This window comes from Amblyraja radiata, chromosome 10 (assembly GCF_010909765.2).
Source record: "Amblyraja radiata isolate CabotCenter1 chromosome 10, sAmbRad1.1.pri, whole genome shotgun sequence".
Taxonomy (NCBI): domain Eukaryota; kingdom Metazoa; phylum Chordata; class Chondrichthyes; order Rajiformes; family Rajidae; genus Amblyraja; species Amblyraja radiata.
The window spans coordinates 68,121,365-68,147,844 of NC_045965.1; the positions used below are offsets into that span (position 1 = coordinate 68,121,365).

General features: G+C 49.3%; 1 protein-coding gene across 1 annotated transcript; it reads right to left on the minus strand.

Annotated features, from left to right (window-relative positions):
- Positions 1–8,363: 8,363 nt before the first annotated feature.
- Positions 8,364–26,026, minus strand: LOC116978067 (di-N-acetylchitobiase-like). The gene is made up of 7 exons (XM_033029088.1): positions 25,780–26,026; positions 20,135–20,273; positions 15,817–16,025; positions 13,321–13,492; positions 13,131–13,228; positions 10,742–10,903; positions 8,364–9,077 (listed from the first exon to the last, which is right to left on the minus strand). Exons 1-7 carry the CDS (start codon positions 25,930–25,932, stop codon positions 8,892–8,894), a joined length of 1,119 nt encoding a protein of 372 aa, XP_032884979.1. The 5' UTR covers positions 25,933–26,026; the 3' UTR covers positions 8,364–8,891.
- Positions 26,027–26,480: the final 454 nt, after the last annotated feature.

Here is a 26,480-nt window from a genome sequence, read left to right on the forward strand (position 1 = left end):
CAACAATGTAACAAATCTCTCATCGCACTAGGAGTCCTGTCATTTGTTAACATTGTAACAGGCAGGACAAGTTTTAAAGTGAAAAGTTTGATTTTTTAAAGTGAAAAGTGATTTTTTTAATGTTTGTAAATTTGAATAACTTGTAAAACATAACATCAATCTAAATGGAATGCGGCTGTGTTTATGAAATGTTTTTCATGTAAATCAGATCCCATTGTGATGTTATTGTGGGGTGGATCACTGCTGACCAGGCAGTTTATCAGAATCAGAATCACACTTTATTCGCCAAGTATGTTTTGCAACATACGAGGAATTTCACTGGCCAGGTCAGTCATACAATTAAAAGTAACAGATCACTCAAAAACACACTTTAACATGAACATCCACCACAGTGACTCCTACACATTCCTCACTGTGATGGAAGGCGAAATAAACTTTGTCCTTTCCCTTTGTTCTTCGTCGGTCTTAACTCCCATAGCTGGCGGCATTCGGGCCATCTGCATCGAGGCGTTCAGCTCCTGCATCGAGGAGATGCCAGCTCCCCCGCGCCGGGCGATCGAACCTCGCGTCGGGGCTGGATGAACCTTCTGCGGCGTTGGAGCTCCCGACTAGCCTCACCCGAGATTGCGAGCCCTAGATGTTGATTTTGCGGTGGCCGCGGTGGGAGCGATCCCAGGAAAGGGATCCGCTTCGACGGTAGGCACGCGCCCCGCGGTGCGGCTCACGACAGTCCGAGTAGGCTTCAAGCTATATCGATGGTAGGCTGCAGAGCCCGGAGAAGATGATCCGAAAATTGATCACATATCCGGGAAGGTAGGAGCTTGAAAAATAGTTTACCCCGATCCCCTCCCCCCCAACCCCCACACAAAACAAACCGAGAATCATTAAAATAAACTTTCAACAAACATTAAACATTTTTTTAAAAAGATGCAAAACGAACAGACTGCCGGCAGGGCTGCCATCTCTTCAGCGCACCTGGTGGTCCCTTATGTAAATTAGATCCAATTGTGAAGTCATACGGCGCTATCTGCCAGGGCAAGTTCAAGTGAATTTTGACAAACTGAATTTTGTACATTTAAAAATGTAAATAACGTAAAATATACCACCAATCTGAACGAAAGTAGATAAAAACACACCACGGGACAACGGTGAGTAAGGTGGTCCAAATTTGTAGCGCTATCGTGTCCCATTTTGGCGTTAGTTTCAAGATCATGTGGACAGACAGACAGACAGACAGACAGACAGACAGACAGACAGACAGACAGACAGACAGACAGACAGACGGACAGACATAACAAATAAGATGAGAGATTTAGTAATATACTAGACTAAGTGGGACCCGTTGGGTCGCATTTTCACACAGGAGGCCTAGTCCCCCAATGCAATATTCCACCACTCAGGCATAGCCCCCAACTGTGCAGGTGCAGCTGATGGGTTCCCGTTGTGGCGTCCCTGATCCCCCCCATCTCCCCGCCCCTTGCCCTCCCCCCCACGCACTCACTCCATCCTGCCTCAACCCCCCCCCCCCCCCCATTCTCCTCATGGCGGCTCTCCAGCGGCGCAGCCACTCCCGCCCATTGGGTTCCCATTGTGACATAGAACACGCAGGTATTACTGCGCAGGCGCAGCTGACAACCAAGGCAAGTGGAAAAGGGATTTATTAAAGGTTAAAATGTGAAGCCGTGATTGAGTGAACTGTGAGTCTAGAAGCCGTGAGTCAGTGAACTGCCATGAGTCAGAGAACTGTGAGTCCAGGAACCGTGAGTGAATGAACTGTGAGTCCAGAAGCCGTGAGTGAGTGAACTGTGAGTCCAGAAGCCGTGAGTGAGTGAACTGTGAGTCCAGAAGCCGTGAGTGAGTGAAGTGTGAGTCCAGTAGCTGCCCGGTGCATGGAGGCGGCCCCTGAAACCCTCCCCCTCCCTCGGCTGCAGCACGCCCCCCTCCCCCGACCGACCGACAGTTCTCGCCTGAAGCCGTCCCCCTCCCGCTGCTGCAGGACGTTCTCCTCCCTCCCGCTGGCCCCAGATAGCCACCACCTGAATCTATCCCACTCCCCCGACTGCAGGACGCTTCACTCGCCTGAAGCCATCCCCTGCCGCCTGCTGCAGGGTGTACCCCTCCCCCCCACCCACCCACCCTCACCCCCACCGCCTCCCGACATCCCCCCGCCTGAAGTCGTCCCCTTCCCCCGGCTGCAGGGCGTACCCCTCCCCCCCACCCACCCTCACCCCCACCGCCTCCCGACACCCTCCGCCTGAAGTCGTCCCCGTCCCCCGGCTGCAGGACGCTCTCCCCCCCACACTGGCCCTCCAGCAGCCCCCGCCTGAAGCTGTCACATCCCCAGCTGCAGGGTGCTCCCCCTCCCCCCTCCCCCACCAGCCTCCACCTGAAGCCGTCCCCAACCCCCCCTGAAACATAGAAACATTGAAAAATAGAAAATAGGTGCAGGAGTAGGCCATTCGGCCCTTCGAGCCTGCACCGCCATTCGATATGATCATGGCTGATCATGCAACTCAGTATCCTGTACCTGCCTTCTCTCCATACCCCCTGATTCCTTTAACCACAAGGGCCACATCTAACTCCCTCTTAAATATAGCCAATGAACTGGCCTCAACTACCTACTGTGGCAGAGAATTCCACACATTCACCACTCTGTGTAAAAAATGATTTTCTCATCTCGGTCCTAAAAGACTTCCCTCTTATCCTTAAACTGTGACCCCTAGTTCTGGACTTCCCCAACATCGGGAACAATCTTCCTGCATCTAGCCTGTCCAACCCCTTAAGAATTTTGTAAGTTTCTATAAGATCCCCCCTCAATCTTCTAAATTCTAGCGTGTACAAGCCGAGTCTATCCAGTCTTTCTTCATATGAAAGTCCTGCCGTCCCAGGAATCAGTCTGGTGAACCTTCTCTGTACTCCCTCTATGGCAAGAATGTCTTTCCTCAGATTAGGAGACCAAAACTGTACGCAATACTCCAGGTGTCTATACGCCTGAAGCCGGTGGAGAATGGCCATGGCAGCGGTAGGCAGCAGCAGCTGTAGGCCATGGCAGGAGTAGGCTGTGGCTGCGGTAGGAAGCGGTAGACCACGGCAGTGGTAGGCCATGGCAGCCTCCTTGCCCCTTCCCTGTCTGCAGGACGCAACAATAGACGCAACCAGAAAGAATGGACTGAATAAATATTATCATTAATGTTTAAAGTGGACTAAGTGGGACCCGTTGGGTCCCATTTTCACACGGGAGGCCTGGCCCACAACGCAATATTACACCACTCAGGCCTAGCCTCCAAATGCACAGGCACGACTGACAGGTTCCCATTGTGGCGCCCCTGATCCCCCCCTCCTCCCCTCACACCGCCCACTCCACCTCTTGCCCTCCCCCCCTATGCACTCACTCCATCACCCCTCAACCCCACCCCAATCCACCCCATCCACTCTTAGCGGCTCTCCAGCGGCGCAGCCATTCCCACCAATTGGGTTCCCATTGTGATGTAGAACACGCAGGTATCACTGCGCAGGCGCAGCTGACGGGCACGGCAAGCGGAAAAGGGATTTATTAAAGCTTAAAATGTGAATAACATAAAATATAACAACAATTTAAAGATTAATGATAAAACTAGGCTAAGTGGGACCCGTTGGGTCCCATTCTCACACGGGAGGCCTGGTCCCTCAATGCAATATTCCACCTCTCCCCCAATTCCAATATTCCACCACTCATGCATAGCCCCCAACTGCACAGGCAAAGCTGATGGGTTCCCGTTTTGATGCCCCTGATCCCCCCCTCCTCCCTTCACCCCATCACTCCGCCCCTTGCCCTTGCCCTTGCCCTTGCCTCCCACACAGACTCACTCCATCCCCCCACAACCTCCCCCCCCCCCCTCCCCCCCATCCACCATTCGCGGCTCTCTAGTGGCGCAACCATACCCTCCCATTGGGTTCCCATTGTGACGTAGAACACAAAGGTATTACTGCGCAGGCTCAGCTGACGGGCACGGCGAGTGGAAATGGGGTTTATTAAAGCTTAAAATGTGAATAACTTCCAATATAACAACAATTTAAACGTTAAAGAGGAGATTTACTCAGTCCATTCTTTCTTGTTGTGCCTCTTGTTGCGTTCTGCAGCTGGGGGAGGGGGTCGGCTTCAGGCGGGGGTTGTCGGGGGCCGATGGGGGGAGCGTCCTGCAGCTGGGGGAGGGGGTCGGCTTCAGGTAGGGGCTGTTCGTGGCCGTTGCCGGGGGAGCATCCTGCAGCTGGGAGAGGGGGACGGCTTCAGGCGGTGGCCAGTGGGGGAGGGGGGCTTTCTGGAGGGCTAGTATGGGTGTTGTGGGCCGAATGGACTGGTTTCCAGAGATCAAGTATGGACATTGTGGGCCGAAAGGATTCTTGTGCTGGTCCTGCAGCTGGGGACAGGGAGGCTTTAGGTGGAGGCCTGCGGGAGCATTCTGTAGCCGTGCGAGGGTGGTGGGGGTGTGTGCGCTGGGGTGGTGAGCCTTCTGGACTCACAGTTCACTCTCTCACGGCCTGTGGGCTCACAATTCACTCACGGCTAGTGGACTCACAGTTTACTCACTCACGGCTTGCGGACTCACAGATCACTCAATCTGGTTTGTCGACACACAGTTCACTCACTCATGGGTTGTGGACTCAATGCTCAATAACTCACGGCTGGTGGACTCACAGTTCACTCACTCACAGCTTGTGGACTCACAGCTCACTCAGCCACGGCTTGTGGACTCACAGTTTACTCACTCACGGCTTGTGGACCAACAATTCACTCACTCACGGCTTGTGGACTCACAGTTCACTCAATCACGGCTTGTGCACTCACAGTTCACTCTGCCACAGCTCGTGGACTCACAGTTCACTCAGCCACGGCTTATGGACTCACAGTTCTCTCAGCCACGGCTTGTGGACTCACAGAGCACTCAGCCACGACTTGTGGACTCACAGTTCACTCACTCATGGCTTGTGGACTCACAATTCACTCACTCACTGCTCATGGACTCACAGTTCACTCACACGGCTTCTGGATTCACAGTTCACTCACTCACGGCTTGTGGACTCATAGTTCACTCACTCACGGCTTGTGGATTCACTGTGCACACAGCCACGGCTTGTGGACTCACAGTTCACTCACTTACGGCTTGTGGACCAACAATTCACTCACTCACGGCTTGTGCACTCACAGTTCACTCTGCCATGGCTTGTGGACTCACAGTTCACTCATCCACGGCTTATGGACTCACAGTTCACTCAGCCACGGCTCGTGTACTCACAGTTCACAGCCACGGCTCGTGGACTCACAGTCGCTCAACCACGGCTTGTGGACTCACAGTTCACTCACTTACGGATTGTGGACTCATAGATCACTCAATCATAGCTTGCCGACACAGAGTTCATTCACTCACGGCTTGTGGACTCACTGCTCACTCACTCACGGCTGGTGGACACAGTTCACTCACTCATGACTTGTGGACTCACAGCTCACTTAGCCACGGCTTGTGGACGCACAGTTCACTCACTTACGGCTTGTGAACTCACAGTTCACTCACGGCTTCTGGACTCATAGTTCACTCATCCACGGCTTGCGGACTCACAGATCACTCAGCCACAGCTCGTGTACTCACAGTTCACTCAACCACGGCTCGTGGACACACAGTTCGCTCAGCCAATCAATCAATCAACCTTTATTGTCATCTTGCAAAGCAACAGTTGTACAGTGCAAAATGAGAAGACGTTTCCCAGGGAATACCAGAGCATCGCACATGAAACTTAAAACATTTCACACATAATAACAATAAAAACAATCCAGTCCCTGATGAAACAGTATAAATAGTTAAAAGCAGGTAAAACAGTAACATTAAAATACAGTAAAAACAATCATTAAAATGTCCAGGGCAGCTGATTTGAGTGGCCAGTGCCAGAGTTATTAAAATGTCAGTGCAAAGCCGCAGAACCAGGTGACTGAGTACAGAGTGACTGTTTAGCAGCCTCACAGCCTGTGGCAGGAAGCTGTTTAGCAGTCTGGTAGTCCGGGCTTTGATGCCACGGTAGGTCTTGCCTGATGGCAGGAGATTCAGGTGTGTGTGGAGGGCGTGCAGTTTGGCCTTAACTATTCTCATAGCTTTTTTCAGACAGTGGCTCTGGAACAGTTCTTGTACCGAGGGTAGGGAGACACAATGATCCTCTCTGCTCCCCTCACTACCCTCTGCAGAGCCTTCCTGTCTGAGCAGTTGCAGTTGGAGTACCACGTGTTTATGCAGTACGTGAGTACAGACTCCACCGTGCCCCTGTAAAATGTCCTGAGGATGTTGGTGGGGAGTGAGGCCTGTTTGAGTTTCCTCAGGAAGTGCAGTCGCTGATGGGCCCGTTTGACAATCCCAGTGTTGTCCCTGGACCAGGTGAGACTGTCTGTAATTTCCACTCCGAGGAACTTTATGCTCTCCACTCTCTCCACCGTGGTGCCAGTGATGTTGAGGGGTGTGTTTTGGCTGCGACTTCCTGAAGTCGACAATCATCTCCTTTGTTTTGTCGACATTTAATGCTAAATTGTTGTTGCCGCACCAGTCCACTAGTTGTTTTACTTCCTCCCTGTACATTGATTCCTCATCTCCGCTGATGAGTCCCACCACTGTTGTGTCATCTGCAAATTTTATGATCTTATTCCAATTCACTCACCCACAGCTCATGGACTCACAGTTCACTCACTCACGGCTTCTGGACTCACAGTTCACTCACTCACTGCTCTTGGACATACAATTCACTCACTCACGGCTCATGGACTCACAGTTCACTCACTCACGCCTTGTGGACTCACAGTTCACTCAGCCACGGCTTGTAGATTCACAGTTGACTCAGCCACGGCTCGTGTACTCACAGTTCACTCAACCACGCCTCGTTGACTCACAGTTCACTCAGCCAAGGCTTGTGGACTCACTGTTCACTCAGCCACGTCTTGTCGACTCAGTTCACTCAGCCAGGGCTCGTGTACTCACAGTTCACTCAACCACGCCTCGTGGACTCACAGTTCACTCAGCCACGGCTTGTGGACTTACAGTTCACTCACTCGCGGCTTGTGGACTCACAGTTCAGTCACTCACGGCTTGTGGACTCACAGTTAGTCACTCGCGCCTTGTGGACTCACAGTTCACTCACTAACGGCTTCTGGACTCAACTCTCACTCATGGCTTTCGAGCTGACTGACTCATGCCCGGACTCCGGGCTTTATTCTCCTCGCCCCCGGAAGGGGCGTAACGTTCATGGTGACAGACGGGCGAGAAGACCAATCTGCTCATCTCACGGTTTTTTAAACCTTCATAACTTTTGTAATATTCCACCGATCAGAACAAAACGTGGTGCGCTTGGAGCAGAGGAGAACGTTGAGTAAGGTGGCGAAAGAATCCTAGCCATATAGGGTACGGTTTTTGCGCAAATTTAAAAACAACGCTAACCGGAAGTGGTCAAGATGAGAGTTTTAGTAATAGTATAGATAGATGTAGACTGAAGAAGATAGATACAGTAGATAGATTGTTATATTTTAAGAGTTATTCACATTTTAAGCTTTAATAAATCCCTTTTCCACTTGCCGTGCCCGCCAGCCGCGCCCCACAGTTGGGGGCTATGCGTCAGTGGTGGAATCATGTGTTCGGGGACCAGGACAATGGACCCCACTTACTCTAGTATTGAATTAAAGCCCATTCACCATTTCTCTGCCTATTTCTTTAGCTGATCTATGTCCTGCTGTATACTTTGACAGTGTATCTGCAACTCCACCAATTCTGGTGTCATCTATAAACCTACTGACCAACCCACCTACATTTACATCCAAATCATTCATGAACATCACAGAGCTCCCAGCATAGATCGGTACAAAACACCACTGCAGGAAACCAACAAATCAGAGCTGTGTGGACACAGCAACATAGACCTGCAAACCAAACACCGCTAAAAATAGCCCATTTACCAAATGGGGAGTAAGATTTACATGTTTACAAGGAGGAATCTTGGAGGAGTTTCTTGAAGCAATTTTTTGAACATTTTTTTAAACGTACCCAATTCCAACTTTCATTCAGTGGCACAGCGGTAGAGTTGCTGCCTCACAGCACCAGAGATCCTGGCTACCAGTGTTGTCCGTGTGGAGCTTGCACGTTGTCTCTGTGACCGCGTGGGTTTTCTCCAGGTGCTCCAGTTTCCACCCACATCCCAAATATGTGCAAGTTTGTAGGTTAATTGGCTTCTGTAAGTTGTCCCTGGTGTGTAGGACAGAGCTAATGTGAATGGGTGATTGCTGGTTGGTGCAGACTCAGTGGGCTGAAGGCCCTGTTTCCACACTGTATCTCTAATCTAAACCAAGAGCAACACCAAAACATTTGAGAAACTGTTTTATTTGGTAAAAGAAACAAAGCTTGCATTAAGTTGCCTTGCAGGTATTGGACAACCACAAAACCATCAAGAGGTAGAATAATAATGATAGTGCCTTTGTAAAGTTATCCAGGTAACCATCTCAGCTACAAAATTAGAATTCAGTGCAAAATCATAAAACAATGACAGCCAAAAGTAATATATGTCTGAAGCAGATAGGATGTATGTGTCTGTCAGAACTACTAAACAGCCCATCTGAAAGCAGAATTATTTCATGTATTACCAGAAAATATTGGCAAGTGCTTTAGAGTTTGTACTGTTAAACATTAATACTGATTTGGCATATCTGTAAATGATTTTGCACATCCTGAATTAATAAATATTTCTTTGCAATCAACAGTGACAATTGAATGAGAAATTGTATGCGAGGATGGAGTGTTTTCTGACGTTGGAAACTAGTTCCTGTGTAAAGATTGGTTGCGAAACAAAGTGATTGCATTCTGCGGTGAGATGGTTGCTTGTCGGTACCCGCGTCACAGAGGGTGCAGAGCGTTCCACATGTCACCCGTCTGTTTCTGGGCTGTGGCATTGTTTCCGTAGTCCAGCAGATTGGCGTTCCACATGCCCACACCACGCAGGTTAAACTTCTTCACGATGCCCGCCTTCATTGAAATGCTCTGTGGATCGTCGTACCAGACCTCGTGGTACGTGTTGTTGACCTGTCAGAGAAAATACAACAAGCGTTACATCGACGGCCATAAGGACACAGAGTGCTGGAGTAACTCAGCGGGTCAGGCAGCATCTATGGAGAACATGGATAGGTGACGTTTCACAGAATGCTGCAGTAACTCAGAGGGTCAGGCAGCATCTGTGGAGAACATGGATAGGTAACGTTTCTGGTCTTCAGACCATGTTCTCCACAGATGCGGTCTGACCTACTGAGTTACTCCAGAGCTTTGCGTCCTTTTGTGTAAACCTGCATCTGCAGTCCTTTGCTTCTACACTGAGCCTCTAAACACAACACAGTTTCAATAAATTAATAACCACAATACTAGTGCAAAAAAACCCCACCTGAGCTAGTCCCCTATGGCCATGTTCGGCCCACATCCCGACAAACCTTTCTTATCTATGTATTATCTGAATGGTGGCCGATTAGGAAAAGGGGAGATGCAACGAGACCTGGGTGTCATGGTACACCAGTCATTTAAAGTAGGCATGCAGTTGCAGCAGGCAGTGAAGAAAGCGAATGGTATGTTAGCATTCATAGCAAAAGGATTTGAGTATAGGAGCAGGGAGGTTCTACTGCAGTTGTACAGGGTCTTGGTGAGACCACACCTGGAGTATTTGCTTCCCAAGAGCTATAGCGGCTCTGAACCGGCCCTAATGAGTGCCCCCCCACCCACCCCCTTTGGACAGTCTCCCTCAGATGGTCACGTCAATCAATTCAGCTTGTTTATTTATGTATTGTATTTATTTACCTTTCTTGTACATCAGTGGAGCTGCACACTAAATCTCGTTGCACTGACGTGCAATGACAATAAAAGATATATTATTATTATTATTATTGCGTACAGTTTTGGTCTCCTAATCTGAGAAAATACATTCTTGCCATACAGGGAGTACAGAGAAGGTTCACCAGGCTGATTCCTGGGAGGTCAGGACTTTCATATGAAGAAAGACTGGATAGACTCGGCTTGTACTCGCTAGAAATTAGAAGATTGAGAGGGGATCTTGTAGAAACTTACAAAATTCTTAAGGGGTTGGACAGGCTAGATGCAGGAAAATTGTTCCCGATGTTGGGGAAGTCCAGAACAAGGGGTAACAGTTTAAGGATAAGGGGGAAATCTTTTAGGACCGAGATGAGAAAAACATTTTTCACACAGAGAGTGGTGAATCTGTGGAATTCTCTGCCACAGAAGGTAATTGAGGCCAGTTCATTGGCTATATTTAAGAGGGAGTTAGATGTGGCCCTTGTGGCTAAATGGATCAGGGGGTATGGAGAGAAGGCAGGTACGGGATACTGAGTTGGATGATCAGCCATGATCATATTGAATGGCGGTGCAGGCTCGAAGGGCCGATTGGCCTACTCCTGCACCTATTTTCTATGTTTCTATCGGTCCAAATGTCCTTCAACTGTTATTGTGTCTGTCTCAACTACCTCGTTCCTATTAAATCTTTCTCCTCTCATCTTAAAAGTATGTCCTCCCACGTGATCACAGGTGCAAACTCCACACAGAAAGCAGCCAAGGTCAGGATTGGTGCCATAACTCTGGTGCTGTGAAAGAGCGGCTCTACCCGCTGCACCACTGTGCCACTCTAGTGAATGTTATATTCTACAATGGTTACAGTGTAGAGTTGCACGGTGAGTTACCGCTGCTCCTACCATGCAGATGTAGTACGGCGATTTCTGATCATCATCCCAAAAGCGGCCTGTGATGGATTTGTTCACTTGCTGCATGATCTTTTTGTATGGGATCTGTTTCCCAGCTGCATCACTGCAAGGAGCTCCTCTGAAAGGGACATTTTTCAACGCACACCTGCCAGCCTGAGAAGAATAAAAGGAAAGATACGCGTTTGTTTTATTATTCACGAGGTACACTCGCGCTGAATTGTGTAATGGATTGGGCTACGTCCACAACGCAATGCTACACAACTGCATCTAATAATAATAATAATGGATGGGATTTATATAGCGCCTTTCTAATACTCAAGGCGCTTTACATCGCATTATTCATTCACTCTTCAGTCACACTCGGTGGTGGTAAGCTACTTCTGTAGCCACAGCTGCCCTGGGGCAGACTGACGGAAGCGTGGCTGCCAATCTGCGCCTACGGCCCCTCCGACCACCACCAATCACTCACACACATTCACACACAGGCAAAGGTGGGTGAAGTGTCTTGCCCAAGGACACAACGACAGTATGCACTCCAAGCGGGATTCGAACCGGCTACCTTCCGGTTGCCAGCCGAACACTTAGCCCATTGTGCCATCTGTCGCATCTAAACCGTCCCCTCCCTTGACATCAGTCTGAAGAAGGCTCTCAACCCGAAACCTCACCCATTCCTTCTCCTCCAGAGATGCTGCCTGTCCCACTGAGTTACTCCAGCATTTTGTGTCTGCATCTAAAATTAATTCAATTCATGCATTTTAAAGGTTGTTAGGGTAGAGAGAAAATAAACGTCAGGTGGAGCGCTGACCATGGAATGGAGATCACAAACCAAAGCCACGCTGGTCAACAGGACATCTGGAAGGAAATGGAACTCTTCTGCAGGACATTGTTGCACCAAACAATCTACTTTTTCATAAGGTCTAGGAGCAAAACTTGGCCATTCGGCCCATCAAGTCTATGCCATTCAATCATGGCTGATCGATTTTTCCCTCTCAACCCCATTCACCTGCCTTCTCCCCATTACCCCTGACACCCGTACTAATCAAGAATCTGTCAATTTCTGCTTTAAAAATATCCACCGACTTGGCCTCCACAGTCAAGTCACTTTTATTTCTAAAGCACATTTAAAAAACAACTCTCGTTGGCCAAAGTGCTTTACATTGGTGGAGGTACTAACGTTATACAACAGTGGTTCATAGATTAAGTACATACATAAATACATATATATAGCCCTCACTCAGAGGATGTCAAGAAAGACTTGAGAGTAAAGATGAGTTTTAAGTCTCGACTTAAAGGAGTCTATGGAGAGGGCAGTTCTGATGGGAAGAGGGATGCTGTTCCACAGTCTAGGAGCTACAACCACAAAGGCGAGGTCGCCCCTGAGCTTATGCCTAGACCGCGGGATGTTCTGTAACCCCAAATCGGGCGATCTGAGGGACCTGGAGGTGGTGTGGTGGGTAAGCAGGCTTTTGATGTAGGTGGGGGCAAGCCCATTAAGGGCTTTGTAGACACAGCCTTCAGCCAACAGATTCACCACCCTCTGACTAAAGAAATTCCTTCTCATCCCATTTCTAAAGGAACATCCTTTAATTCTGAGACTGTGACCTCTCCCACTAGTGGAAACATCCTCTCCACATCCACTATTCAGGCCTTTCAGTATTCTTCACAATGGTGGTTGTTCCTGTGTCTTCCATTTTCTTAGCACATAGAAGAGAACAGCACAGGAACAGGCCCTTCGGCCCACGAGGTCCTTACCGAACATGATACCAAATGTAACTAATCCCCTCTGCCCGCATGTGATCCATTTCCCTCCATTCCCCGCATACCCATGCGCCTATCTTTCCCTCAGATTCATCACCCTCTGACTAAAGAAATTCCTCCTCATATCATTCCTAAAGATATGAAATTGAATCACGAGGAACTGCAGATGCTGGAATCTCGAATAGTTTTAAAATGTTCAACTATTGTTAAACAAGAGCATAAACAGGCCACAGCAGCTGAGTGGAGTGAAGAAATGCATCAGCCATGATCCAATCTGAGGACTTACAGCTTGGTCAAATGTAGTTAAGGGAAAGATGGAAGATTAAGCAACATTAAAAGGTTATGCCCCTGAGAATGTCCATTGGATTCAGATGGATAAAAAGGCACAAAGTGCTGAGGTATCTGAGCAGGTCAGACAGCATCTCCAGAGAAAATGGATGGGCAATGTTTCCGGTTGGGACTTGGATAGGCGACGTTTCTGAAAGGTCCCGACCCGAAACATCACTTATCCATGTTCTCGCTGAGTTACTCCAGCACCTTATTTCTTTTTGTAAAGCAGCAACTGCAGCTCGTCTTGTGTAAAAATGTATGATTAATAATAGAATAAACAGCAACACCTTACCTCAAATAACTGGGTGCAAGGATAATCATATCCATACCATGGAACTCCCAACACCAGCTTTCTAGGGTCAATATGCAGGTTAAGATATGCATGGATACCTAGAATTGAGAGAGGTGTAACAATAACAGTCGTGGATTAAACACCGAGACACAGATAATAGACCTTGCACAAAGTGTTCAATTCTTCCTACCTGATAAAGTCTGGTAGTAAGGTGCGTTGGCTTTGGCAAAGCAATCATCCCACATTTGACTCTGCATATCGTAGGACATGACAAACAAGAAGTCGCTGGAATTTGCAATTTCAATGTAATCGTAGCATCGGCCATCTATGCAATCAGGAGACCAAGCCACGTCAAACGTAACCTAGGGGTCGAAAAGTCGCCACAAGTTACTTTCCTTTCATGTGTTTGCGTTTCCATGCAACATTTGGGCCCCAGAGTGGACACCAACTGACATAACAATCCCATTCCCTATTCGATCTCCCTGCTAAATATTCCCTCAATGCACGGAGGCACAGCGGTAGAGTTGCTGCCTCACAGCGCCAGAGAGCCGGGTTCAATCCCGACTATGGGTGCTGTCTGCACGGAGTTTGTACATTCTCCCTGTGACTGTGTGTGTTTCCTCCTGATGCTCTTGGTTTCCTCCCACACTCCAAAGATGTGCAGGTTTGCAGGTTGATTGGCTTGGTAAAAATTGTAAATTGTCCTGGGCATGGAGGATAGCGGTAGTGTGCGGGGATTGCTGGTCGGCGCGGACTCATTGGGTGAAAGGGCTTGTTTCCGCGCTGTATCTCTAAACTAAACTAACTAGCAACATTCCTCAGATCCCACTACCTGTACTGAGCTACACACAAGTGGAAATTTACAGCAGCCGATTAATCCACCAACCAGCACATTTTTCACACGTGCAAGGAAACCGGAGCTCCCAGTTGAAACCCACACAACCACGGGAAGATCGTGCAAACTCCGCAAAGACAGCGGAGATCAGGATTGAATCCCAGTCACCAAAGCTCTAATGGGTCCTTCGACCCAGTATGACGAAAGGTCTCGACCCGAAACATCACCAGAGCCCCGGTCGCCGGAGAGGCTGAGGGGGGTTCGTGGCTGGGGTGCCACAGAGACCTCAGGAGAAGACCCGGCAGTGTTAGTGGGGAGGTCGGTGCGACGGTCGATGATGGACGAGGACGGACCATGTGAAGTAAGGACGTCGCTGCTGAGGGGAGGAACGAAGCAGGACTCGGTGTGGGGGGACCACCGTGAGGGACGGGGGAAGTGGCGTGGGTGGGGAGGGGGGGGGGGGAATTTGTAGCTTTGTAAGTACGACTATTGCATATCTTGGCATGGAGTGCAAGCAAAGAATTTCACTGTGACTTGTCACATGTGACAATAAAGTATTAATTCATTCAAAAGCCTCTTGAAAACTACTATCATATCTGCCTCCACCACCACCCAGGCAATGCGTTCCAGGCCCCCACCACTCTGTGTAAGAAAATGTGCCCCGCACATCTCCTTTAAACCGCCTTCTCACCTTATAGCTACGTCCTCTGGTGGTGGACTTTCCCACCCTGGGGAAAGTGGCTCTGGCTCTACCCTATCTGCCTCTCATTATTTTATATACTTCTACCGTGAAGCTCTATAAGGTGCTGGTCAGGCAGCATTTGAAGTACTGTAAGCAAATATGGGCCCCATATCTGAGGAATTATGTGCCGGCTCTGGAGAGGGTCCAGAGGAGGTTTACATGAATGATCCCAGGAATGAGTGGGTTAACATATGATGAGCATTTGACAGCACTGGGCCTGTATTCGCTGGAGTTCAGAAAGTTGAGGGGGGACCTCGTTGAAACTTACAGAATAATGAAAGGCCTGGATAGAGTGGATGTGGAAAAAGTGTTTCCACTGGTGGGAGAGTCTAGGACCAGGGGTCACAGCCTCAGAATTAAGGGGCGTTCTTTCAGTAAGGAGGTGAGGAGGAACCTCTTTAGTCAGAGGGTAGCTAATCTGTGGAACTCATTGCCACAGAGGGGTGTGGAGGCCAAGTCAGTGGATATATTTAAGGCAGAGATGGGCAAATTCTTGATTAGAACAGGTGTCAAGGGTTATGGGGAGAAGGCAGGAAAATGGGATTAGGAGGCAGAGATCAGCCACGATTGAATGGCGGAGTAGACTTAATAGACCGGATGGCCTAATTCTACTCCTATAACTTGTGAACTTATGTTTCCCCTCAACCTCCGACATTCCAGATAAATGTATCCAAGTCTGCCCAACCTCTGCCTGTAGCCGAGCCCCTCCCACCCAGGCATCATTCTGGTAAACCTCCCCTGCACCTTATCCAAAGCCTCCACATCCCTGCTGTAATGGGGCGACCAGAACAACACGCAATACCTCAATACCAATCCTTTTGCTCTGGTATTTTATTTAATTCACATGTTCAATCAATAATGTTTTATTATTAATGTTTAATGTTTTATGTGTCATTCATAACTGTCACTATGTCATGTTGTCACTTGCGGGCGGTGCACCAAGACAAATTCCTTGTATGTGAATACTTGGCCAATAAACTTGGTCATTCATTCAAATGACCAGCTGCATTTTATTCTCCCAACCCCACCTCCGTTTTTGTTTTTATTTCAGATTGGCAGCATCTGCGGGTTGTTTGAATTTGATTAAAGGCGAGGATCAACCTTGGTACCTGGGAGCCTGGGATTTCCCGGTGGAATGTTTCTGTGGTTTCTTTGACAAGTTGAGTCAGCACAAAGTATTCGACAGATTGATAGGTGACAGCCTCCTCCAGATCCAGATTGATCCCGTCCATGAATTGGCTTTTGGCCAGGTTGACCTTACTGAGGATCCAGGCTGTCCTGTTGATTTGATCCACAATGTCCCTGATCCGCACGTCCCCTGGTGACGGGGGAAAAACAACACGATAATGCAGCAACGGGCACACTACAATATCAGAAATCATTTACAATTGAGGCGAGGAGGAATTTAGCCAGAGGATGGTGAATCTGTGGAATCCATTGCCACAGACGGCAGTGGAGGTCAAGTCAATGGGCAATTTCTAAGCGGATATTGATAGGTTCTTGATTAGTAAAATGTTAAGGGGAGAGGGCAGGAGAATGGGGTTGAGAGGCAAAGATCAGGCATGATTAAATGGTGGAGCAGACTTGATGGGCCGAATGGCCTAATTCTGCTCCGATGTCTTATAATCCTTACGATGATCATAATTCTACTATGTCTTATAGACAATAGGTGCAGGAGTAGGCCATTCGGCTCTTCGAGCCAGCACCACCATTCAATGTGATCATGGCTGATCATCCTTAATCAGTACCATGTTCCTGCCTTCTCCCCATAGCCCCTGACTCCGCTATCTTTAAGAGCCCTATCTAGCTCTCTCTTGAAAGTATCCAGAGAACCGGCCTCCACCACCCTCTGAGGCAGAGAATTCCACAGACTCACAACTCTCTGTGTGAAGAAGTGTTTCCTCGTCTCCGTTCTAAATGGCTAGCCCCTTATTCTTAAACTGTGGCCCCTGGTTCTGGACTCCCCCAACATCGGGAACATGTTTCCTACTTCTAGCCTGTCCAAACCCTTTACAATCTTATATGTTTCAATAAGATGCCCTCTCATCCTTCTAAACTCCTCTGCCAACTGCTCCATTCTCTGGCATATGACAGTCCCTCCATCCCAGGGATTAATCTTGTAAACCTACGCTGCACTCTCTCAATAGCATGAATGTCCTTCCTCAAATTAGGGGACCAAAACTGCACCCAATACTCCAGGTGTGGTCTCAGTAGGGCCCTATACAACTGCAGAAGGACCTCTTTGCTCTTATACTCGACTCATCTTGTTATAAAGGCCAACATGCCATTCGCTTTGTTCACTGCCTGCTGTACCTGCATGCTTCCTTTCATTGACTGATGAACAAGGACCCCCAGATCCCATCGTACTTCCCTTTTTCCCGACTGGTCTAATAAGAAGTCGAAACAAATAACTGCAGATGCTGGTTTACCAAAAAAAAACACAAAGTGCTGGAATAACTCAGAGGGTCAGACAGTTTGTCTGATAGGTGATGTTTTGGGTTGGGCGCCTTCTTCTGAACAAGTGTCCTGGCCTGAAATGTCACCTTGTCCTCCAGAGATGCTATCTATCTCTCTGAGTTGCTCCAGCACTTTGTGTCAATTTCAGATATAAACTTTATTCATAATAGAAAATAAATACAAAGTAAAAACATGCAAAACTTAATACATTCTTACTATGTCTCTACGTTCAATATTGCTGGTGTTATACCCAGTGTGTTTGCACCTCCCTATGCCTTTACACGTAACACCATTGCCACTCATGTGGTCCCTGGGGTGATATCCCTTCCCTTGTTTGAGGGATGTCTACACTGGATTCTGCCCCTCATTGTCCAACTGCAGGAGGCACCTGGTACAGCTCAGGATCAGGCCCATTGGACACAATGTCCATGCCGAACACGATGTCAACTCAATCAAACTCCTCTTCCAGCTCATGATCCATATCCCTCCATTCCCTGCATATCCGTGCCTGTCTAAAAACCTTCCTAAATCGTATATGCCGATACCACCAACCCCAGCAGCACATATTGAAACATATAAGATTATCAAGGGTTTGGACACTTTAGAGGCAGGAAACATGATCCCGACGTTGGGGGAGTCCAGAACTAGGGGCCACAGTTTAAGAATAAGGGGTAGGCCACATAGAATGGAGATGAGGAAAAACTTTTTCACCCAGAGAGTTTTGAATCTGTAGAATTCTCTGCCTCAGAAGGCAGTGGAGGCTAATTATCTGGATGCTTTTAACAGAGAGTTAGATAGAGCTCTTAAGGAAAGAGAGTCAGGGGATATGGGGAGAAGGCAGATATGGTGATTGTGGATGACCAGCCATGATCATGTTGAATGGCGGTGCTGGCTCAAAGGGCCGAATGGCCTACTCCTGCACCTATTGTCTACTGTACCGTGCCCTCACTACAATCTGTGTAAAAAGTCTTGCACATCTCCATTAAACTTTGCCTGTCTCACCTTAAAGCGATGCTCTCTAGTCTTCAGTATTTACAACCTGAGGAAAACGTTTTGGCTGTAGTCTAGCCTTTCATAATTTCCTATCCATGTACCAGTCCAAGTGCCCCTCAACTACCTCATTTCATTCACCCAGCACCCCATGTGGAAAACGTTGCTCCTTCTGTACACAAAACTGCACACAGTACTCCATGTGCAACCTCACTAACATCTTGTACAACTACAACATAACGTTCCAATTCCTGTACTCAATGCCTTGACCCACGAAGGCCAATGTTCCAAATGTTTTTTTGCCACTCTGTGACACAACCTTCAGAGAACAATGTACTTGTACTCCTAGATAGACAAAAATGCTGGAGAAACGCAGCGGGTGAGGCAGCTTATATGGAGCGAAGGAAATAGGCAACGTTTCGGGTCGAGACCCTTCTTCAGACTGATGTAAGGGTGGGGGGGGCGGGAAGAAGAAAGGAAGAGGCGGAGACAGTGGGCTGAGAGAGAGAGTTGGAGGGAAGGGGGAATCACAGAGGGGGGGGGGGGGCAGTGAGAGAGGAGGTTGTTAAACTGTCTTCGGAGAGAGGAGGAGTACACCTAGATCTCTCTCGCTCTCTGCTCCGTAACTCTCCATGGGACCCTAGCGTTCAAAGTGAACATCCTATCCTGGTTTGGCTTGCAACAAATCTGAATTGAAGACACAAGAAACTGAAGATGCTGGTTTATCAACAACAACAAAAAATCGATATTCCTGGAGTAACACTGCAGGTCAGGCTGCAACTCTGGAGAACATGGATACGTGACGTTTCAGGTCGGGACCGTTCTTCGGACTGATTGTGGAGACCCGATCCAAAACGTCAACTATCCATGTTCTCCAGAGATGCAGAGAGGTTGCCTGACCCACTGAGTTACTCCAGCACTTTGTGTCTTTTCTAAATTCAAAGTCAAAGTCAAAGTCAAAGTCAAATTTATTCGTCACATGCACCTGAAGGTGCAGTGAAATGAATTTGCCAGCAGCGATACACTTAAAAAAAGAACATACAATATACCATAGAATTTAACACAAACATCCATCACAGCATTCTTCATTGCGGTGGAAGGCAATAAAGTTCAAACAATCCTCAAAGAGAGCGCCTGAATCAGCACTTTCCTACCGGAGACCGCGGCTTCAGGGTGTCATAGGCCGCAGGCCAATGGTCGGAGCTCTTCTCCGGCGATCCCGAGCAAGGAATCCCAGACTATGGATGGTAAGTCCACGCCATGCCCGCGACTAGAAGCTCCGCAGACCACAGCCCCATGATGCCAAAGTCACCAGGCCAGTGATTGATGTACTCCTCTCTGGCGACCCCCGGCAAGGGTTTGCCCGCTCCGCGATGGGAAAGTCCACACTGCGTCCGCTGCTGAAGCTTGGGCCCGACTCTGGGAACGGCCGCTCCAATCCAAGCTGTTAGGCCGCAAGAGGGGAGGCGGAGAAGCGACATGGAAAAAGTTGCTTCTCCGTCGAGGGTGACTGACGAACGGTTTCCCCCTTTTCCCCCCCCACCACCCCCACACAAGACACACCGAGAAACACCCAAAACAAACACTCAGACAAACCAAAAAAAACAAAAAAAGTCAAAATAACGGACATGCTGCTGGCAGGGCAGCCGACTCGCAGCGCCCCCAAACAACCGACCAATTCAAATTGAACAAGTCAAATTGAACTGCCTGGATCCTCTACAATCTAACCTTCCAGACTAGCCAACCATGATGGATTTTGTCAAGGGCCTTGCTAAGGTCCACGTGGACAACCTCCACCACCTTGCCCCCTGCAATGCTCCAGGTACATTGTATTAACTCAAGCTGCAGAAGAGGTTTAGCACAGCAAAGATGAAATCAAGGCACAAGAGTCAAGGTCAAGTAGCTGGGTCTTAGAACCCAGCTCAGTTATACAGCTTGCGTCACACAACAGCGGCATATCTTAGCGATAACATTAGTTACCTTTGAGAACAACCCGTACTTCATTTGCGTGAGCATAGCACACAAGCTCAGGGTCAAACGCTCCAAAGGTTGCGATGGTTGTCATTTTCGACCAGTCATATTGTTTCCAATCCTGACCGCCCACATCAAAGACAAAAACCTGAAACAAGAGCAAGCTGCAAGGGTGAAGGGAACAGAACGCAGTGAAACATCTCAACAGGGAGCTTATTCCCAAAAATACAAGATCTCAGAAACCATCTGCCCTAGATCGAGGAGCTTCGGTAGGTCAACAATACTCTCTTGTTCTTCTACAGTTGTACAGCATATTAACCTACAAGCCCGCACGTCTTTGGGATATGGGAGGAGACTGGAGCACCCGGAGAAAACCCATGCAGGTTCCCCAACCCCGACCCTCCAGCACTTTGCATTTTGTTCTGGTAGGATGTGATGCAACCTGTAAGTCTGTTTTTAACACCATTATTCCATCCAAGCTCATCACCAAACTCAATGGACAAGTCTAATTCAATTTACAAATTCACAGATGACACCTCCATTGTGGGCCGGATATTAAATAATGATGAGACAGAGTACAGGAAGGAGGTCGAGAACCTCTTGTCCTGGTATTTAGACAACAACCTTTGTCTCAACGTCAGCAAGACAAAGGGGATAGTGATGGACTTAAGGAAGCGAAGAGGTACCCAGACTCCAGATTGTATTGATGTTGCCGAAGTAGAGATGGTTGAAAGCTTCAAATTCCTAGGAGTTAATATCACCAACCACTTCTCCTGGACTCCCACCCATGTTGAAGCAACGACCAAGAAAGCACACCAATGCCTCTACATCCTTAGAAGGCAAAGGAGGTTTGGCATGTCCCCTACAATCTCACCAACCTCCACAGATGCACCATAGAAAGCATTTTATCAGATTGGTTTGGGAACAGCTCCATCCAAGACCGCAAAAAATTGCAGCAAATTGTGGATGCAGCCCAGACCATCACACAAACCAACCTCCCTTCCATTGACTCCATTTATATCTCACGCTGCCTCGACAAGGCCAGCAGCATAATCAAGGACGAGTCTCACCCCGGTCACTCCATGTTCTCCCCTTTCCCATCAGGCAAGAGGTACAGAAGTATGAAAACACACATTTCCATTTTTTTCCCAGCTGTTATCAGGCAACTGAATCATCCGACCACAAACCAGAGAGCGGTGGTGAACTAGGATAGACACAAAGTGCTGGAGCAACTCAGCGGGGACAAGCAGCATCTCTGGAGTGAAGGAATGGGTGACTGAACTACTATCTACCTGTTTGGTGACCTCGGACTACCTTTGATCGAACTTTGCTGGCTTTACCTTGCACTAAACGTTATCCCCCTATCATGTATCTGTGCACTGTAAATGGCTCGATTGTAATCATATATAGTCTTTCTGCTGATTGGATAGCACGCACCAAAATTATTTCACTGTACCTCGGTGCACTAGGCAATGAACTAAACTGAACTATGGTGCATATGTTACTTTATGAAGCCAAATTACTAGTCTGGAAAATACATGTGTATCTTATCAATTGGTGGTACACAAAAATGCTGGAGAAACTCAGCAGGTGCAGCAGCATCTATGGAGCGAAGGAAATAGGCAACATTTCGGGCCGAAACCCTTCTTCAGACTGATAGGGGGTGGCGGGGAGAAGGAAGGAAAAAGGAGGAGGAGGAGCCCGAGGGCTGAGGGATGGGAGGAGACAGCCCAAGGGCTGAGGAAAGGGAGGAGACAGCGTTCTTAAACACTGTATCTTATCAATTGTTGAGATAGATCTAGTGAACATTATGCACCATTAAGCAGAACTGGAAGTTCTTTGGTGTACCTTGCAACATTCCGCCCAGTAAGCAGCAGATTAATCATTCAATTAGAGCAACTTTTAACCCACGTATCAAAAGAAAATATTGATAATGAATAAAAGACATCCAGTGCTGCGAGTTGGCAATGTTACTCCAAAACAAACACAATGTTCAGCAATACCCAACACAAGCGTCGCATTAGCGAACAGCACAGGAACAGGCCCTTCGGCCCACTACGCACGTGCCGAACATTATGCCAAGTTAAATGATTCTCAGCTGCCTGATCCATATCCCTAAATGTGCCCATCTAAAAGTCTCTTCAACGCCACTATCATATCTGCCTCCACCACCACCCCTGGCAGCACGCACATTCCAGGCACCCACCACCATCTGTGTAAACAAACGTCCTGCGCATCTCCTTTAAACACTCCCATTCTGACCTTCCAAGTTGTTACAAGGTTTGTGGTGAATGACAAATTGCGCTGTTTAATCACGGAATGCATGGATACGCATGTCCCGTGTCCATGCTCTCCAGGGATACCGCCTGACCCGCCGAGTTACTTCAGCACTTTGTGTCTTATTTTGTAAACCAGCTTCTGCTGTTCCTGAAGAAGGGTATCGACCCCGAAACGTCACCCAGTTATTCTCTCCAGGGATACCGCCTGATCGGCTGAGTTACTCCAGCACTTTGTGTCTTATTTTGTAAACGAGCATCTGCAGTTCCTTCTGTCTACCCTATTTACCACGCAGTCTACCTATGTGGTCATGAACAATGTATCTGCATGTCAAGTTGGGAAAAGGGGAAGTACAACGGGATCTGGGGGTCCTTGTACATCAGTCTATGAAAGTAAGCATGCAGGTACAGCAGGCAGTGAAAAAAGCGAATAGCATGTTGGCCTTTATAACAAGAGGAATCGAATATAGGAGCAAAGAGGTCCTTCTGCAGTTGTACAGAGCCCTAGTGAGACCACACCTGGTGTATTGTGTGCAGTTTTGGTCCCTTAATCTGAGGAAGGACATTCTTGCTATTGAGGGAGTGCAGCGTAGGTTTACAAGGTTAATTCCCAGGATGGCGAGACCATCATCTGCTGAGAGAATGGAACAGCTGGGCTTGTACACTGCGGAGTTTAGAAGGATGAGAGGGTATCTCATTGAAACATATAAGATTGTTAAGGGTCTGGACACACTAGAGGCAGGAAACATGTTCCCGATGTTGGGGGAGACCAGAACCAGGGGCCACAGTTTAAGAGTAAGGAGTAGGCCATTTAGAACGGAGACGACAAAACACTTTTTCTCACAGAGAGTTGTGAGTCTGTGGAATTCTCTGCCTCAGAGGGCGGTGGAGGTAGGTTCTCTGGATGCTTTCAAGAGAGAGCTAGGGATCTTAAAAATAGAGGAGTCAGGGGATATGAGGAGAAGGCAGGAACGGGGTACTGATTGTGGATGGTTAGCCATGATCACATTGAATGGCGGTGCTGGCTCGAAGGGTCGAATGGCCAACTCCTGCACCTATTGTCTATTGTCACCCCAGGTCCCCCTGCTCGACATTACTTCCATGACCCCCGCTAGGAGGATGTTTCAAAGACACTTTGAAACATCCACAGCCCACACAGTATAGGACGCAACTGGGTTAAAGTGCTAGTTACAACCCCCATGATAACATGATACAAGGGTCAAAAGTCGCTCATATTGAATGATTAATCTGCTGCTTTATGGGTGGAATGTTGGCAAGGTATATCTAAGAGCTTCCAGTTCTGCTTAATCATGCTTAATTTTCACTAGATCTACCTCAACAATTAGTGGAATTCTCTGCCTCAGAAGGCAGTGGAGGCCGATTCACTAGGCGCATTCAAAAGAGTGTTAGATAGAGCTCTTAGGGCTAGTGGAATCAAGGGGTCAGCCATGATCATATTGAATGGCGGTGCTGGCTCGAAGGGCTATGGCCTACTCCTGCTCTTATTTTGTATGTTTCTGTGCAGTTCATTCTGTCTACCCTCTTCACCGCCCAGTCTAACTATGTGGCCACTGTCATGAACTATGTACCTGCTCCCCAGGTCTCCCTGCTTGACATTACTCCCCATGACCCCCGCCATCCTCTCTATACCTGTTGGAGGAGAATGTTTCAAAGTCACTTGTCCAGAGGCCACACTATGTACATAGATACATATCAATAAGTGCAGGAATAGGCCATTCGGCCCTTCGAGCCAGCACCACCATTCAACAAGATCATGGCTGATCATCCCTAATCAGTACCCCGTTCCTGCCTTCGCCCCATATCCCCTGGCTCCGCTATCTTTAAGAGCTCTCTCTTGAAAGTATCCAGAGAACCGGCTTCCACCGCCCCCTGAGGCAGAGAATTCCAAACTCACAACTCTCTGTGTGAAGATGTGTTTCCTCGTCTCCGTTCTAAATTCAAAGTATTCAAAGGTTTTTATTAGTCACATTCACATACACCGAGGTGTAATGAAGTGAAATGCTTTTTGCCATTTTGCAGTACACAAAACAATACAGACATAACACCAATGAGAGTCTTAAACACAAAGAACATCCCCCCACAATGGCTCCCACCATGAGGGAAGGCACAAAGTCCAGTCCCCAACCCCAGTTCACCCATAGTCGGGCCTATTGAGGCCTCCACAGTTGCCTCTACGGAGGTCCGATGTTCCTGGCCGTTCTCGCCGGGTGGTGGTGCTCCGGCGTCGGGAGAGTCCTCACAGCGGCATGGGAACCCTGGAACGGCCGCCTCCGTACTGGAGGCCGCGGCTTCCGAAGCCGACAAGGCCGTGCCGGATGGAGCTTCACAACTGGCGATCTCGTCGCGAGATCCCAGGCTCCCGGTGTAAAGTCAGCGCCGCCGCCCGCAGCTGGCCGCTCCACAGTCCCGCAACTCCGCGATGTTGTTCCCGGTGGTCTCAGCTCACCGGAGCTCCAGCGCGGCGACCCAGGCAAGGCATCGCCCGCTGCACGATAGCGCTCCAGCGCTGTGCCGCCGCCGAAGCCAAGGTTCTAGCGGTCCGCGACAGGAAACGCCGCTCCAGGCCCGCTGGTAGGCCGCGAGGACGGGTCGAAGCTGCAGCCCGGAGAAAAGCTGCCTCTCTGACCAGGTAGGGACCCTGAAAGGCAGTTTCCCCCCTTCCCCCCCCCCCCCCCACACCCCACACAAAAAAGTCTAGACCTCCAAACAAAACACTTTAACTAACTAAAAATAAAAATAAAACGGTGAAAAGACAGACAACTGCTGGCAGGGCAGCCGCTCACAGGACAGCGCCCCCTCTTTCGGTTGGAGGATGGTTTACCCCTTATTCTTAAATTGTGGCCCCTGGTTCTGGACTCCCCCAACATCAGGAACATGTTTCCTGCCTCTTGTGTGTCCAAACCCTTACAAATCTTATGTTTCAATAAGTCTCCTCTCATCCTTCTAAACTCCAGAGTGTACAAGCCCAGCTGCTCCATTCTCTCAGCATATGACAGTCCCGCTATCCCGGGAATTAACCTTGTAAACCTACGCTGCACTCCCTCAATAGCAAGAATGTCCTTCCTCAAATTAGGGGACCAAAACTGCACACAATACTCCAGGTGTGGTCTCACTAGGGCGCTATACAACTAACTCCTTGCTCCTAAACTGAAATCCTCTGCCAATGAAGGCCACTTGTCCTTACACTGCCTGCACGATGTCGGATGCAACTGGGTTAACGTGCTTAAAGTTCAACCCCCCCCTGCGATCTGACTGCTGTGTTGCACCGACCGACAGTGACAGCCCCCCCCCCCCCCCGCCCCGGGGATACAGCCCCCGCCACCCCGTTGCCCGGGCCCGGGGCTGCCGCTGCCTCACCTCCAGCTGGTTGCTCCCGGCCAACGGGCGGCAGAGCGCGGGGTCGGAGCATGGGCAGCCGCGCACGGGCCGCTGCAGGGAGGGGGAGAGGGTGGCCGAGCCCCAGGCGGCGCTCAGGAGGAATAAGAGCGCGGCCGCGGCTCCGGGGGCCATGACATTAACCGACCGTCCTTCCACTACCTCCTCATCCGCAGCCGCCGCCCCACTGACCCCGGTCCTCCAGCCCCCCCCCCTGTACAGCCCCGCCCCCTGTAATCCAGCGCCGCCCCCAGTTCTCCAGTCCCGTCTCCTGTGCTCCAGCCCCGCCCCCTGTACAGCCCCGCCCCGTGTACAGCCCCGCCCCCTGTACAGCCCCGCCCCCTGTAATCCAGCGCCGCCCCCAGTGCTCCAGCCCCGTCTCCTGTGCTCCAGCCCCGCCCCCTGTACAGCCCCGCCCCGTGTACAGCCCCGCCCCCAGTACTCCAGCCCCGCCCCCTGTACAGCCCCGCCCCGTGTACAGCCCCGCCCCCAGTACTCCAGTCCCGTCTCCTGTGCTCCAGCCCCGCCCCCAGTGCTCCAGCCCCGCCCCGCCCCCTGTGCAGCCCCGCCCCCTGTAATCCAGCGCCGCCCCCAGTACTCCAGGGTACACAAAATTGCTGGGGAAACTCAGCGGGTGCAGCAGCATCTATGGAGCGAAGGAAATAGGCGACGTTTCGGGCCGA